The sequence below is a fragment of the Pangasianodon hypophthalmus genome, chromosome 11 (assembly GCF_027358585.1).
Source record: "Pangasianodon hypophthalmus isolate fPanHyp1 chromosome 11, fPanHyp1.pri, whole genome shotgun sequence".
Lineage (NCBI taxonomy): Eukaryota > Metazoa > Chordata > Actinopteri > Siluriformes > Pangasiidae > Pangasianodon > Pangasianodon hypophthalmus.
Window position 1 is genome coordinate 896,005 of NC_069720.1, and position 17,030 is coordinate 913,034.

Genomic DNA, 17,030 nt, shown 5'->3' on the forward strand with positions numbered 1-17,030 from the left:
TGTAAAATATGATCATGGCTAATTTCCTGTACTTTCATTTTTCGAGTAACGCATTTTATCTTGAGTGTGATTAAGTGGCGCTTCAGCTCTGTAATGAGAAACAGACTCATCTTTAAACTGAAAGCACAAAATTTCCACAAAAACATATTCATCTTAATAATCGATGGCGTCGTGGCAGATGTTTTGTTTGCAGACGGTGAGAATATGGAAGTGAAAAGGTCACGCTGAGCGTTAATTTCCTCCTTTGAAGCAACGTTTAATCAGAAGATTTATGACTCACCTACAGGTTAATACTTTTTCCTTTGGAATGAAATCGCAGCCATTTGGACACACGGCACTGACACGGAATCCCAATTGTTCTTTATGGCGGGTCACAGTGTCGTCTCGAGTCTTCCAGCGTTTTCTATAAACAGAGCTGCTTTTTATCACCGCAGATCGCTTTGTGACGAGGAGCAGGAGGTTAAATGGCTATAGAGCCCGCGATTAACCTCCGTTTTAGCTCCGAGACCTCATTACAGAGTTACATTGCACCTCTGAGAGAAATGCTCGCTGCTGTTGTGGATGCGGCGCCACACAAAGTATCGGCACCCCTCTTCACCATCCATCCACAGGAGCATCACCTGAGCAGATATGATGTGGATCCTGGCTCTTTTCAGTGACATGGATGTGGTCGTGGTTGTGTGTGTGTGCGTGTGTGTGTTTGTTTGCGTGTGTGTGTGTGTGTGTGTGTGTGTGTAGTGATGACAGATGAACCATAGTAACCTTGGTTACATAGAGAAGCAACCGTGACGAAACAAAGGGAATCTGATGAAGCGAGCCGATTCCTGAAATCTCAACAGCCCTGCTGTCAGAGCAACACACTCTTCCTCTGTGTGTGTGTGTGTGTGCGTGTATGTGTGTGTGTGTGTGTGTGCGTGTATGTGTGTGTGTGTGTGTGTGTGACATGATTTCCATGCATAAGGCTGAGCACTGATGTGTTTAGTCAGCGGGATTGTGGGTAGCAGGACAGTGTGACACATGACTCCCCTGTGGGAGCAGCAGAGGCAGATTACCTGAGAGCTTGTGTTTGCGCGCACACACACACGCACACACACACACACACACACACACGCACACACACACACACACGCACACACTTTTTTCCCTCCCTCCTGTTTGTCTTTTATTCTCTCCTTCTCTTTGTCACCCTCTGAGTGTGTGTGTGAGTGTGAGTGTGTGTGTGAGTGTGTGTGTGTGAGTGTGTGTGTGTGTGTGTGTGTGTGTGCTTGTGTGTGTGTGTGTAAACAGGATGCTGTTGTCTCTCGCTCATTGTTTAACGAATGGCTCCTCTTACTGTAAGTGGATTTTCTTTCGGCTGTATAATATTATCATCCTGCACGTAATCCGAGTGTAATATCACACATCTCCTGCGTATGCGGCGTTAATGCTATTTACATCCCGCTCGCTGCATTTCCTCTGGCGCAGCACCAGCGCATGGAGTGTGGAGGTGTTTGCATGGATTTCAGACACAAAGCCGTGTGAAACTCGGAGAGAGCGAATCCGTACACAACCACTGACTCGTCTCGTTCATTCATTCGTTCATTTCCTCGTCCTCGGTAAGCGCTTTATCCTGATCACGGTGGCAGCGTGCCAGGTCACAGCTCCAGGGTCTTGGCTTCAGTTCAATCCTGAGCTCATGTTCCTGGCTCCTCTCTCTGGAATTTTTGCGCATGTTCTTCCCATGTCCATGTGGGTTTCCTCCGGGTTCTCCGGTTTCCTCCCACCTCTGAAACACACAGCAGTAATTGGATTGGCTGAGATAAATTACCAGCAGGTGTGAATGAGTGTGTGAGTCTGTGTTTGTGTGTGCATGGTGGCCTGCGATGCTGGGCCGGTGTATTCCCGCCTCGCACCCGGTATTCCCGGGATAATCTCCTGATGGGGATAAAGTGCTTCCTGAAAGAGAGGGAGTGAGTGTTATTTTAGCTGTAGTGAAAGTTACTGAAACAGTTGTTGATGTTTTCTGAGCTTCATGGCCCGTGATGTTAGAGTTAGCGTTCCTCCTCGGGTGTGTATCCGGGTTTGTGACCAACGTACGTTTTAAAGCGGATTAGTTTGGATTTTTGTGGAGCCGAGCACAACAGCGCCACCTGCAGGCTCATGATCCACACTGCTTTCTGTCCCAGCAGTGACGGCTCATGGTGGAGTTAGATGTTAGGAGTTAGTTAGACACACACACACTCACACCTATTCGCTCTCTCCCTGTCTTTCTATCTATTTGTCTGACTGTCTCTCTCTTCGTCTGTCTGAATGCCTCTGTTTCTCTCCCTCTCTCAGTCTCTCATCTGTCAATATGTCTGACTGTTTATCTGTCTGTCTGACTGTCCCCCTGTCTACCTGTCTATCTATCTATCTATCTAGTTCCATTTTTCTGTCTATCTGTCTATCTCTCTCTGCTCCCCGCCTGTCTGTCTGCATGTCGCTCTGTCTCTCTTCCTACATCAATTCCCCTGTATGTCTGTCTCTCTCTCTCTCTCTCTCTCACTCCCACTGTTCCCCATCTGTGTCTCTGTCTGTCTGTATGTTGCGCTGTCTCTCTCTCTCTCTCTCTCTCTCTCTACAACAATCCCTGTCTGTCTCTCTGTCTGTCTGTCCCTCCCCCTGTTCCCGTCTGTCTGTATGTCTCTCTGTCTCTTCCTACCTCAGTCCCCCTGTCTGACTGTCTGTCTTCCCTATTCCACCTCACTGTGTCTCTGTCTGTCTGTCTCTCCCTCCCTCCCACTTCCCCCATCTATCTATCTATCTATCTATCTATCTATCTATCTATCTATCTATCTATCTATTTTTGTCTCTCTCTCCCCAGCTCCTCTATCTATCTATCTATCTATCTATCTATCTATCTATCTATCTATCTATCTATTTTTGTCTCTCTCTCTCCCCAGCTCCTCTATCTATCTATCTATCTATCTATCTATCTATCTATCTATCTATCTATCTATCTATCTTTCTATCTATCTATCTCTCTGACTCTCTCTCCCCCAGCCCCTATGTCTATCTATCTATCTATCTATCTATCTATCTATCTATCTATCTGTCTTTGTCTCTCTCTCCCCAGCCCCTCAGTTTGTCTCTCTTTCTGTCTCACTCACAAAAAGCTCTACAGACACAAAGCTCCACTCTAATCAGAATTCTGTGGCTGTGCTGAGAGCTGTTGTGTCTTTCCACTCGTCTGCGCTGCTCTGAGGCCGTAATTACTCCACAGCCGCTCTTCTCTCGCTGCGCCGCTGCTTTTTTGGAAGTGACACACAATTTGACGTTCTATTCTAATCCCAGCTGAACATTAGTGGTGAGCGTGTTTTTTTTTTTTTTAGTTCAGTTTTAATCTGTACCTATAATTCCTCGGGATGGTGATGTCCGGGATCATTGTGGAGAAGGAATTTTATACTACAGATAAAATTGTGTATCTGAGACGTTTTAAATTTAGTCCTGATGGTTGTTAATTGATTCCTGCGGCTTTGTGGGAAGACAGGTTTAAGCTTAATCCTGTTTCCTAAAACAAATCAAGATGACAAAGCATGCAGCGCATTGATTAAAAAACCTGAGCAGCCGTGAGTCTGCTGCGTTCCTCAGTAGGAGTCTCAGGTTTATATTAATGTGTCGTTCTTATACGTTATCGTTTCTATAGTAACAGCTCCTTCACAGGGACGTGTACAGCGGAAGCTCCACTGATAATAAACGGATTAAAACCCGTGTGTTAAACACGTGTGTAATCGATAACTGATATGCTGACGTTTTCTGTAAGGAGATGTTTATGTAACATTGGAAGGAGTCTCCAGTGTCAGCGCTTTGTATCAGTCAGAGGTAAAGCTGTAACTTTAAGTTTTCCAACATCTTCAAGACAGAGGAGTTTACGCTTCTTTGCGGTTTCTCGGTAACATGCGTAACAAGCTGCGTTTTGAGAGACGTGAATAAGGACAGAGCTCTGCAGTGTGTGGAGAGGAGACGAACACGACTGAAACTGCGCTGTTTGTGTTTTAATCGCTGCAGTACGACACGATGAAGTCACACAGAGTCGGGAGTCACACAGAACATGCTAGCTAATGTCCTCTCTCTCTCTCTCTCTCTCTCTCTCTCTGTCTGACTATCTGACTATCTGTATCTCCCAACGCCTGTCTGTCTTTCTCTGGTTTTTGCTGTGTGTGTGTGTTGCTCTCTCTCTCACTGTCTGTCTCTTTCTTTCTCCCTGTCTGTCTCTCCTTTGTCTGTATTTTTCTCTTCCTCTCTCTCTCTCTCTCTCTCTGTCTGCCTGTAAATCTCTCTCTCTGTCTCTGAATCTGTCTCTCTGCATCTTGTCTTGACCTCTTTGTCTGTCTCTCTGTCTCTGTCTCTGTCTCTCTCTCTCTCTCTCTCTCTATGTCTGTCTTCTTGTGTGGCTCTCTCTGTGCCATTCTCTCTGTCTGTCTCTCTCTCTCTCTCTCTCTCTCTCTCTCTCTCTCTCTCTCCATGTGGGTGTATCTCTCGCTGTCTGTTTCTCTGATTATCTCTGTGCTCTCTGTGTCTCTGTCTTTCTTTCTCTCTCTGCCTCTCTCTCTCTCTGTCTGTCCATCTTTCTCTATGTCTCTTTTCCTTTGCTCTCTCTGCCCTCTTTGCCCCTGTCTGTCTCCTTCTCTGTCTGTTGCTTTTGCTGTCTCTCTCTCTCTCTCTCTCTCTCTCTCTCTCACACACACACACACACTCACTTGAGGATTAGTTGAACCTCCAGGGACAAAATTATGCAAACATGAAATCCATCTCCTGCTCATTCTGTAAACAACATTTCCTGAACTTTCCACTTCGCCGTTGTTATAAAACTCGACTCAAGGGATTTACACCACACCGGGATTTTTAATGTTTCAGTCCCGAGTTGTCACGATTCAAGACTGATGCTGATTTTTTTTTTTTTTTTAAATAAAATGTTTTTAATGATTTATTAAGTCAAAGCTAACAATCAGTAACAAGAAAGATCACTTTAGCTCGTTTAAGTAGAGGGAAAATCATTTCAGATGTTATTCCAGGAGCTTGTTTTTGCCTCGAGGCACCAAACGAACACGGCTTTAACCATAAACGTTTTAATCTGCACTGCGCCGTGTGTGTGTGTGTGTGTGTGTATTATGTATTTGTCTGATTGAGACAGATGTCATATCACTCCAGAATTATGATATGATGTCTAAAACTCTGTATCAGTTCGCCTGTTTGCACATTTGCCTTCTCAGCAGTAATGAAAAGTTCATAAACTTATTTTTAGTCCTGCGGAAGAATTTTATTAGAGGAAACGGCACACAGGAGACAATATTGTTCTAGGCTGATATGTGTGTGTGTGTGTGTGTGTGTGTGTGTGTCCTCAGTATGAGGTTACCGTGGTAACTGTAGGTTGGATGTTGAAGGACATCAGAGGCAGTTTTTTCAGCTGCTCCTGTGAGGCTCTGATTATTTGGATCTCGTGGCCATTTTTAAAGCTACAAACTCTGAGTAGCTCTGCGTTAAAACCTCAGTTGGTCTCTAAACTGCAGCGAAGCAGCATTTTCTCATGCAGGGTGCTGATGTTTTTCTGCATAGTCAGGTGTGTGTGCAGATTGTGTGTGCGCCCTATAAACACGTGTGTGTGTGTGTGTGTGTGTCTGTAACTCGATCACTGTGAAGGTAAACTATATTTCAGCTTCCCCCAAACTGAAAGTTACTGTATATTATTTCTGTTTAACACTGAACTTATTGCCGTCTCTCACTTCTTCAGTAGATTTTTCCATGTTTCTGTCTCGATAAATGACTCTTTGATTTGTTAGTAGCTCTTTATTTTAGAGGTATTCAGTCAGTGCACTGATTTTCTGAGCATTAATATCCATGCATCTTTACATCTAACGTCACCAAGTTGTTAGGATTCGTACAGTGTGATATTGCTGAAATTATAAATATCTCTTGTGTTAGTGAGGTGTGAAGAAGATCTTTGCTGAAAATAAAACTAAATCTTCATCATTAGATCTGAAGGAAAGTGTTAACTAGTGAGAAAATGATGTTCAGTCTTCATCATGTCTTCATCATACATCAGTGGCTCATGAACACTGCAGTATGTAATCCACAATGATAAACATAAAGCAGGCGTGTTCACCATGTGTGTGTGTGTGTGTGTGTTTCAGATCTATCGGCGCTGCTGGCTCGTGTTTAAGAAGTCCTCCAGCAAAGGGCCGCGCCGGTTGGAAAAGTATCCCGATGAGAAATCCGCCTACATCCGAGCCTGTCCGAAGGTAAACCACGATCACAAAACATTCCTGATGTCCGACGCCAGAAAGTGAACAGAAATCTCGATCTGTGTTTAAAAACGTGGATTGGATTTGAGCGCAGGATGCAGGGGCGTGTAGGAAAATGGCAAAAATGATCTTTAAAAAAGCGTCTATTTCTGCTTTCACTTTGGATTAAGTTCAGAAAATACAGCCAACATCTGCAACAACCAGAGAAAAATGTGTAAAGCTGATAAATTTTTAACCCAGAGTAGATAGGAGCTTCAGTTCAAAAAGAAGTGCATACATTTAAAAACTGTTTTCGATAAGACCTGAGCCAAGAAAGAGATGTTCCTCTAACTGCAACAACATTTTCTGGTCTGTAGAGAAGAATATTACGATCTGTTGTATCACTGAGATCGAGCAAAACACAAGCAAGGAGACATAACCTTGATCAATAGTGGGACATTTGTGTTGCAGAAATCCGGATGTAGTAGATTTAGATCCCTAATAAACAAGCCAGAGAAGAGAGTAGTGAGAAAAAACTCCCTGAGACAACACGAAGAAGAAACCTTGAGAGGAACAAGACTCAGAAGGGAACGGAAAGAGTAAAGACAAACAGTCCGGAGTGTGTTTACAGGATGTTCAGTGGGAGCAGATTGTGAATAAATGTCCTGAACATGGTCTTTATGATTACAGCAGCAGCTTTTAGATACAAAAATAGAGCATCCAGCTGAGATTAAACGCTGAGGAAACGGGGAGATCTGTTACACAGACTGAAAACATCTGGCATGTGCTAAATGTCCACAGGTGACAGAGATCAGTAACGTTAAAAACGTGACGAGACTGCCGCGTGACACCAAGCGCCAGGCCGTGGCCATCGTCTTCACTGACGACACGTCCCGCACGTTCACCTGCGAGTCAGGTAAAACATCTGGGAGTATGAGTATTATGACTAAACACATCCACACACACACACACACACTTCACTTGGGCTCTTTTTTTAGTTGAATTATCCATCTCAGTTCTGTATAATGTGAAGCTCCTGAGCTGCTGTGAGTCGCTCTGACAATCCTGTAACAGTAACTCACAGTCAGAGCCGCTGGGCTCAAATTAGAGAGTTTCTCACACACACACACACACACACACACCATACGGCAGCCTAGATCCATCCTACATCTTCACAACTAATTGAGAAATTAATCCAGCTTCACGCAGAGCCGATGGAGGCTGGGTTAGCAAAAAAAACAGATCGAAAATCAAATACCCAGAGAAACCAGGTGACAGTTTTGTTGTATTTTAACTAGCCAGCTAGATTACTGACAAAATGACTGTAACATAACATACTAAATAGTGTCTCAGTATTCTGCTTTACTGCAGTACTTCACTTGTTTTGCAGTATTCTGAATTACGAAACATTCTTCTACGAGGAGCTCGCAATAGCACTTTTCTACCAGAGAGGGCGACATTCCCGAATCCATTTTTTTTATGATTTCCGTGTGTATCCTGTCCTACAGAGCTGGAGGCTGAGGAGTGGTTTAAGACGCTGACCATCGAGTGTTTGGGTACGCGGCTGAACGACATCAGTTTAGGAGAACCGGACCTTCTGGCAGCTGGAGTTCAGTGCGAGCACACGGGTCAGTCCAGGTTTATTTTCAGTTCTGATGGGAATACACTGCCAGGCGAAAGTATTTGAACCCTGAAGTGTTGGTGTTCAGATGAGACAGACTTCAGAGATCCAACTTTCCAAAAGTAAAAAGTAGTTCCGGTTACTTTCCACTTTCCTGAAGGTTTTCTGGTATCCACACGCCATCAGAGCCATGCAACTCACAAATTCTTCTCTCTAATAAAAAGAAGCGATTTGACACTTTTACAGCTTCATTTACATACAAACACCTTTAACTGACGTGTTCATGAAAGCGTGAAGACATGAATACAGAAAGGTCAACATCTGACCCTACACTTCCATTATAAAGAGTTTGGAGTGTGTGTGTGTGTTCTTTATGCTTGTCTGTGGTCCTCACACACACGCTGCAGATACAGAGAAGAACCTTTGACACACGTTCTCGTTTTGGTGTTTTCAGAACGCTTTAACGTGTTCCTGCTGCCGTGTCCCAACCTGGACATCTACGGAGAGTGCATGATGCAGATCACCCACGAGAACATCTACTTATGGGACATCCATAATCCTCGCACAAAGCTGGTCACGTGGCCGCTCTGCTCGCTGCGCCGCTACGGCCGGGACGCCACCCGCTTCACCTTCGAGGCCGGCAGGTACGAACCACGAGAGAGCGAGACGGAGATATAAAGAGGAACCTTCTGAGGTGGTGGGTTCTTTCAGACGTACAGCAAAAAGTTTTAAAGGATTTTATCTCACAGCGCTGTTGAATTCTGGATTGTGATTGGTCAGAAGGTGTTGATTAATTTCCTATAACAGCAGCTCTGACAGTAGTGCAGCTGCAAATCACAGCTTTATATACATCAATGCTCTCGTTTCTATAGTAACGGCTCATTCACAGGGACTCGTACAGCAGACGCTCCGTTTAATATTTTAACAGATGTTTATTTAACATTTATGGAAGGAGTCTCCAGTGTCAGTGCTTGTAACAGTCAGAGGTAAAGCTGTAACTTTAAGTTTTCGGACATCTTCAGGAGTTTACGGTTTTCAGTTTCTCGGTAAAATGCGGAACAAGAGGCTGGTGAGGGAACGACTGTTTATAGCTGCTATAATGAGAGAAGTGAGAACAGGAAATAACTTGTTTAAAAATTTCATGTCATTTTTCTTAATAAGTAAAAATTGTAACCTTTGGCAAATTGCTGTATTTTCCTGTAACAGCATGCCCTGTCATGATTGATTCCTTGTTTAAATACAGCAGGTTGCATAAAACATCAGAACTCTGCTCTGTGACTCTCTGGAGATTTTTAAAGGGAAATGAAAATACGCCTTCTTTCACTTCCACTGTAAAAGAGAGAGAGAGAGAGAGAGAGTTTCACTTCCACTGTAAAAAAAAAAGAGAGAGAGAGAAAGAGAGAGAGAGATTTAACAGCTTTCTTCCTGCCACCAGTCCAGTTCACATCATCATGCGTCTTCTTATTAGCTACATATTTATGTCCATTTTCTTTCAGGAAAATCCTGTATTCCATCTTGTCCACTGTATCAGAGTGTAAGTGCATGAACCAGACCAGCAGATTTGTACGAGTTGACCGAGCTCTATTGAACTGAGGACCTCATAAAGAGATTGAATGAATAGATTAAAAGGAAATTCAGTGGAGAGTGTGGCGTTCTTATCTCCTCCTGCCACTTTGATCAAATAATAAAGGAAGATTTGTAACGCCTGCAGGATGCCCCTGAAAGGACAAAGATAAGAAAGAGTAAAAGTCGGGATGATGTGCAGTGGAGTGCTGCCCCCTGGTGTCCTTCAGGCTCATTACCTTCTGTAGTAATAATGTGGCATTCAAGTCAAGTCAAGTGACTTTATTGTCATTTCAACCGTATACAGCTAGTTAGAACACAGTGAAGCGAAACAACGTTCCTCCAGGACCAAGACGCTGCATAAAACAAAACACAGAACTACAGTAGACATTTACGTTTATGGCATTTGGCAGACGCCGTTATCCAGAGCGATTTACAATAGTGCGTTGAAGTCTATCAAAAATACATTCTGGAACTGGCTCGCTAGGTCACAAACTAGGAATACTATCAGTCCAAAACTCTGTTAGCGAGGAAACAGACAAGCGCTCAGACGATAAATTTTTTTTTGTAAGTGCTAACTTAAGTACTTTAGGAAGGTAAGTCTTTAGACGTCGTTTGGAGACTGCCAGTGACTCAGCTGTTCGGACATCTAGGGGAAGTTCATTCCACCACCGAGGCTCCAGAGCAGAGAAGAGTCTCAAGACATTACATATATTCACATAAAGTGCACAGTGCAAACGTGTGCAGACGGCACAGGACAGAACGAAACTACCAAAACAAGACAGTGGACACAGTGAGTTACAGTGTAATAAAAAAGTGAATCATATGACAGTAACAGCAGTTCGAACAGCAGAGCAGAAAGAGGATGAATGAGGAACAACATTAAATGCCAGATAACTTCCTTCTGTCACGTGCATGATTGAAAAGTGTAAGCTGCAAATATACAGTAGAGCAACTCTTAGCATGTAGAACAAGTACGACAATGCTAATCTAAGATCTAAGAACACTCTTCGATGTTGTGTGTGTGTGTTAGAATGTGTGACAGTGGTGAAGGTCTGTACACGTTCCAGACGCGAGAAGGTGAGCAGATCTACCAAAGGGTTCACTCTTCCACACTGGCCATCGCCGAGCAGCACAAGAAGGTCCTCATGGAGATGGAGAAGAACAGCAGGGTGAGCAGCGTTCGATCACGTGTGTTTTCTTAGCATCACTATCTGTTAAATCTGCTCAAAAAAAAACAAACATTCCATACAAACTCACATGTTCTCGTGCTCTGGTGTGGTAGCTGTTATCCAAAGGCTCAGACCCAGACTCGTACCCCTGCACACCTACAGCCATCCTGCCTCGCAGTGCCTTCTGGCACCACATCACAGGATCACAGGGAGCCATGGACTCCAGCAACAGTAAGAAAAAATACCTCTACTGAAATATAGAAGGCTGTACATTTGTTCTGGGCGATATAGCCTAAATATGATATCAGACATTTCTTGACCTTGTGTACATATTTATAGAAATGAATCTAAGCTGACTGCTAAAAGACTTTTTTCACTTTTTATTTCAAATTACAAGAATATTAGTCTTTTCTATAAAGATTTCCTCAACTAACATTATATTATTTAACATTAACAAGCCACGAACTTCAGTTAATATACCGTAAGCCCTGTAACCAAAGTAGCAAAGTATCTGCGATGTTAAAGTAACAAAGTATCAGTGACATTAACATAGTAACAAAATAGCAGCGAAGTAACAAAGTATCAGCGATGTTAACAAAGTAACAAACAGCGACGTTAAAGTAACCATTAAAGTAACGAAGTATCAGCGAAGTTAACAAAGTAACAAACAACGATGTTAAAGTAACCATTAAAGTAACGAAGTATCAGCGAAGTTAACAAAGTAACAAACAACGATGTTAAAGTAACAGCTAAAGTAACAAAATATTAGTGGCTTAAACATAGTAACGAAATATATGATATATGTGATATTAACAAAGTAACAATATCAACAAAGCAACAACTTATCAGCTAAGCTTAGCAAAGTAACAAACAGCGAAATTAAAGTAACAAAGTATCAGTGACATTAACATAGCAACAAAATATCAGTGAAGTATCAAAGTATCAGCGATGTTAACAAAGCAACAAATAGCGATGTTAAAGTAACAATTAAAGTAACAAAGTATCAGTGATGTTAACAAAATAACAAATAAAGTAACAGTTAAAGTAGCAAAGTATCAGTGACGTTAACAAAGTAACAAAATATCAGTAAAGCTTAACAAAGTAACAAACACTGATGTTAAAGTAACAGCTAAAGTAACAGCGACATTAACAAAGTAACAATATCAATGAAGTAACAACGTATCAGCAATACTTAAATTAACAAACAGCGATGTTGAAGTAACGATTAAAGTAACTGGAAATAAAAAAGTAAGTGAAATCACGTAATTATTAATGCAGATGTATTTAGTTACATTTATGTAAATATCAGTTCTGATTGTTCCATCCAGCACTTAACATTAATTCTCATAAATAAGCATCAGTTGAAGGAAATCAACTGACCTCATCTCTCTGTTTGTAGATGAGAATTTTATTAATAAAGTTTATTTATATCGAGACTTTTATGCGTTAATGATGTAAAACGGACAGAGGCCCCATGAGCAACACATCGTAATCATATCATTTTAAAATAAATGCCTTTTTCAGTCGCCTTTGTAGTTTCACTCAACTGAAAAATACAATTTTCTTCCATCTTCTACAGGTTGCAAATTTCTTCCAGCATGTCATTTATACTGCTGTAAAATTACCCCTCCACACACACACACACACACACACACACACACACACACACACACATTACTATAAATAGTTTATTCCATTACCCGTGGATCCTAAATCCCGTGCTGTCTGTGTGTGTAGGTGAGATGTTCACGGCGTCTCAGTCAGGAGCCGAATCGGACCTGTTCTCCACAGAGCACCACCAACATCCAGCACACTTCTCCACTTAACCCGGCCAGTGAGGAGCTTCACGGACTCACCTTCAGGTTTCAGGCCTGAACCTTCCTCCACACGTCCTCTGCCCTCTTCACGTTTGCTTTCCCCGCACCGGGGGCAGATCCGCGATGCCCCGATGCCCGAGTCAGTCCCGGTGTCTGGAGACACGTCCTGAGAGGGAACGCACTGTGAAACGTGAACTACGTAACTTTTGGATTGAATCTTTTTTTTTTTTCAACAGAACAATAGCGGCGCACGTTTATAGCATCTTGACGACCCTTAGAAAAGGGGGCGGGGCTTTAGGGTTAGAACGCCACTGTATCTCTCTCTATCACATGCACAATGATCAGTATCTCTGTCTCTGTCCGTGTGTCGTTGGTGCATGTCCTCTTTAACTGTGGAACGGTTTTGAGATTAGTAGCAGGGCTGCGTTTAGAGTAGATCGTTTCGTTTACTGCCGAGGATGAGTAGAAGAACATGCAGAACTAGAGTAGGCTTCCATTTGAACTGTGTGTGAGATTTGCCTGAGATATAATCTGAGGAGGTGGCAGACGTTCACGAGAAAACACACTTGAGGAACTCTGGAACACACCACCTGTCCTTCACTGGTGTTTTGTTTTTCTTTTCATCATTACGAGATGAAGTCATACCTTCATACCTTCCAGTCTTCTCTAGAATGCGTTGCATCTTGTTTTTCCTGTGACTGCTCGGGAACGCGGTAACGAAGCTGATGACTTTTTGAAGGAGATCCGTGGAAATGATCTTCTGAGGGTCACAGCTGTGAGATCCATCCTAATCCATTCACTGATCCAGAACTTGTGGGATGACGAGGATTACGGTTAAGATTGGATTTCTTTATTTACATGAATCTACCAAGCACAACGTGAACGGTTTTGGGATACACTTAAAGTAAAACTCCGCCCTGATCCCCAAAATTCACACATTAACATTTATTGACATGTTGGTCTACTTTCACTTTAGTTAACGCTTTCCTACATTACCCACAATGCCGCTCAACGACCTGCTGAGAGTGGTGCAGTGAGATTTAGCCTTAAAGACAGCGATGCAGCGGCGCTTTAGTCCTTTAGTCTGTCCAGCTCTCTCACTTCCTCATCACCTCGTACATCACTAACTAGACGAGCCGAGCCTTTGTGTCATACAGCTACATTGCATTCTGGGACTTTGAGTCTTCGCTACTTCTACGATGGATTTCTCATTAATATGATGTTAAACGTCGCTGGAAAATGAAAGAGTCGAGTCAGAAAAGAATGTTTTTAGGAGTTAACAGTGAACCCTGATCGTTATCACTTATATATGAGATCATTGAGATATTTTTTTTCCTATTAAACTCCATTGTAACTGCACAAGCAATAACAATAACAATAACAATAATGATAACAATAACAATAACAATAACAACGCCATCTGTGACATCAGAGCGACACACAACCTCTAATTTCTCACAGGAATAACAACAATAACAACAATACAGCACCAACCCACACATTAGCATCAGAATCACTAAACACACCACAAATATTTCATTCTAAACATGTTTCAGGGTGGAGTTTAACTTTAAATGTCGACTATTTCACTATGCTCATGTTTAATATTTCACAAAGTGAAAAAAGCTCCAGTTTTGGAAGCGTCAGTTTTAGTGACTTGAAACATATATTTGATTATTTCAATCCTGAATCATTCATAGAGGTTTTCTTCACTCAAAATCCGTGACTGATGCTAATTTCTACTCCTACACACCTCCCTGTATTCGCCATCGTCCATTTCACCACAAACTCTCACATTTACAGATATTTCCTTTCGAGTGAGATTCGGATTCTCCGGTCTTGAGGAGTTTCGTCAGCACGGAGATTTGTGCTGTTCATGTTCCTGAAATGTGTGGAACAGCCTTATGTCTAAATGTTTAAGTGCTTATTCAATGCTGGAGTCCATAAACATGCATGCAAACACACACACACACACACACACACACACACACATGCACATAATGTATATTATTTATGTAAAACAAAAAAGGGCTAAATTCAGATGTTTGTCATTTTCAGAGCTCTCTCTGTTTATGTGTGTGTGTGTGTGTGTGTGTTAGCTGTCTTCTTCACTCCACAAGGCACATGTATATAAAACTATTTATTTCACATCGAGTGATTCCTGTACGTCAGTCAGCAAAATGAGGCAGACGCTGTTTTGTGTGTTTGATTGTTTGTACGTCTGGTTAGATGACAATAAAAGCCAGAAGATGGACTGCGTTATAAATTTCTCGTGCGTCCTGCGCAGTTTTTGTCGAGGATATTTTCCATAAAGGAAAAAAAAACACTTATGAGAAATTAATCAATGTGTAAAAAATAAAAAAGAGTGTGTTGTCGAGTCGAGTATGCATGCCTTTGCACTCAGTTGGCTTTCTTATAAATGATTTAACCTGTTAACTTTGTAATTGAGAAAAATTCTCCTTGCTGTAAATATTTTCATTTGTCACACTACCTGTCTTGCTGTCATCACACACACACACACACACACACACATTACAAAGATAGTAGCATCAGCACTGTGCTGACCTGAAAATAATTAGGAGCTTTATTATTAAAATGAACATGCTCAGGTTTTCCGGTTCGATCCTAAGCTGGAGTTACTGTCTGTGTGGAGTTTCGTGTGTTCTTCCCGTCTCTGTGACGGTTTCTTGCAGGTTTTCTGGTTTCCTCCCTCTTCCTAAAAACACTTGTAAGTGTATGGGTGACTAAACTGCTCCTAAGTGTGTATATGTGAATGTGTGTGTGTGTGTGTTATCGAGTTTTAGACTGGCGTCTCATCCATGACGTGTTCCAGTCTCACGCTCGGCGTTCCCGGGATATACCCCAGATCCAACCTCCATCCTGACCAGGATAAAGTGTTCACTGAAGATAAAAAACTGCACGTTTTTAAGAATTTCTGACAAATCTGCTTCTTTTAGTCTTTTGTGAATAAAGCTCCTGGTCTCTTCTGAGCCACGTGTGTCACACGACCTGCATCTAGTTACCTGTGTGTTTTTTCAGAAAGTGTCCTAGCCACCTTTGGTGCAGAAAAAATGAATATGTGGTGAAATATGTGTGCGTTTAATAGTCATTCTAAATACCGTACTTACAGACTTAAATGAGATTAAAACATTTATGTACAAAATAAGATATTATAAGGCATATTTTTTACGTTGTTAGTCTGTCCCTGCACTTTTTATAATAAAATCACAGAGAGGAAATCGCCTCTATAGGTTTTACCTGAAATGAAAATGACAGAAACAAACAATCCTCTGTTAGAAATGCAAATACGGGTCCAATATAAATAAATAACTAAATAAATAAATAAATAAATAATCTCAGAAACAGGGTAGTTTCTGATTTGGTGAACATTTGTCGATTTTACAAAAAATAATATCTATACATTTTTTCAACATTGTATAATTTTATTAAAAACTATACTCTTAGGTTTAGATCATATTCTTCTTATTTGTTTATTTTAAAAAAATATTTAAATATTGAATTTGACAGATTGTACACTGTGGTCTATTAACGCATGATATTTATTTTCTTTTAAAGTCATTTATGTTCACATGAACTAATAATACATTATAAATGCTTTATGACATGTTTTATTGTTCTAACTGTTAGAAGGTTAAAAAGTTTAATGTACAAATTAGGAAAGATAGTAATATTTCTTTAATAGTTTTATTAGTTTTAATAGTTTTGTACTGTTGAATACTGAAACCTTCCTTTTCTGCAGTACGATGAAAGAGTAAAGCTCAGCCACAAGACTGAAACTCAGAATTATTTCAGAAATATTTTATAAACACTAATAATCATGTGCTAAAATTGTCGTGAACATTTATTTACTACAAATCTCCACAGCACTTGAACGCTGCATCATTCACTCAGTCACAGGCTCACTGCGCATGCGCATATGGTGGGGGGGGGGGGGGGGGGGGATTGGGGGGGGGGGGGGGGTTGCGTTAGTGGTATCCATGGAAACAGGATACTCGTCTACTGTTAGCAACAGCGGCTAGCAAAAATAAAAACTGCATCTGTTTCATTTCTGGTCAGATTTTTTATTTAAATTTCAACTAAATTAGAATGCAAACAAAGCTGAGTTCAGAAGTGAGCTCTGCAGATGGAGAACAGGCTGAAAAAAACGCGGGAAATGTGTCAGAAGGTAAAGTAGCATAAAGCAGCTAGCTAAATTTACCTCAGGAGATAAAATTAGCTTGCTAATTAACGGCAAATTAACGGCTAATTTGTTTAAAAAAAAACACAACTGTCAACAATTGTTTCATTTGTGAATAATTAACAGCTAATAGTTTGTGGTATTGTGTGTGTGTGTGTGTGTGTGTGTGTGTGTGTAGAAGCTCAGAGGACACCTGAGAATGTTCCAGAAAACATCTCCAAAGATCTCAATGTGACTGAAACACCATCAGGTCCCAGGTGAAGTCCACACTGAATCCTATTTCTGTAAAAAAATATAAATATAAATATAATTCTGACAGGAAAGTTTGTCTCAGATCAGGATCTGTTTCAGTTTCAGTAACCCAGTTTTTTTCTTAAAGAAACTCATTAAAAATATACATGATAAAAATGATAAGAACAA

At 41.4% G+C, this 17,030-nt stretch overlaps 2 protein-coding genes across 2 annotated transcripts in view; both read left to right on the forward strand.

Annotated features, from left to right (window-relative positions):
* dok4 (docking protein 4) overlaps window positions 1-14,681 on the forward strand; it is a 41,791-nt gene extending 27,110 nt beyond the window's left edge. Inside the window, exons 3-9 of the mRNA XM_026930339.3 lie at window positions 6,150-6,257; window positions 7,041-7,155; window positions 7,748-7,867; window positions 8,315-8,504; window positions 10,457-10,595; window positions 10,709-10,826; window positions 12,333-14,681. Coding sequence (XP_026786140.1) covers window positions 6,150-6,257; window positions 7,041-7,155; window positions 7,748-7,867; window positions 8,315-8,504; window positions 10,457-10,595; window positions 10,709-10,826; window positions 12,333-12,421 — 879 coding nt within the window. The 3' untranslated portion in view covers window positions 12,422-14,681. The remainder of the gene's footprint in view (window positions 1-6,149; window positions 6,258-7,040; window positions 7,156-7,747; window positions 7,868-8,314; window positions 8,505-10,456; window positions 10,596-10,708; window positions 10,827-12,332) is intronic.
* Window positions 14,682-16,394: 1,713 nt separating this feature from the next.
* Window positions 16,395-17,030, forward strand: part of dnaaf1 (dynein axonemal assembly factor 1) — a 14,562-nt gene continuing 13,926 nt past the window's right edge. The window contains exons 1-2 of the mRNA XM_034308551.2: window positions 16,395-16,598; window positions 16,789-16,867. Of these exons, the coding sequence (XP_034164442.2) occupies window positions 16,520-16,598; window positions 16,789-16,867 (158 nt within the window). The 5' untranslated portion in view covers window positions 16,395-16,519. The remainder of the gene's footprint in view (window positions 16,599-16,788; window positions 16,868-17,030) is intronic.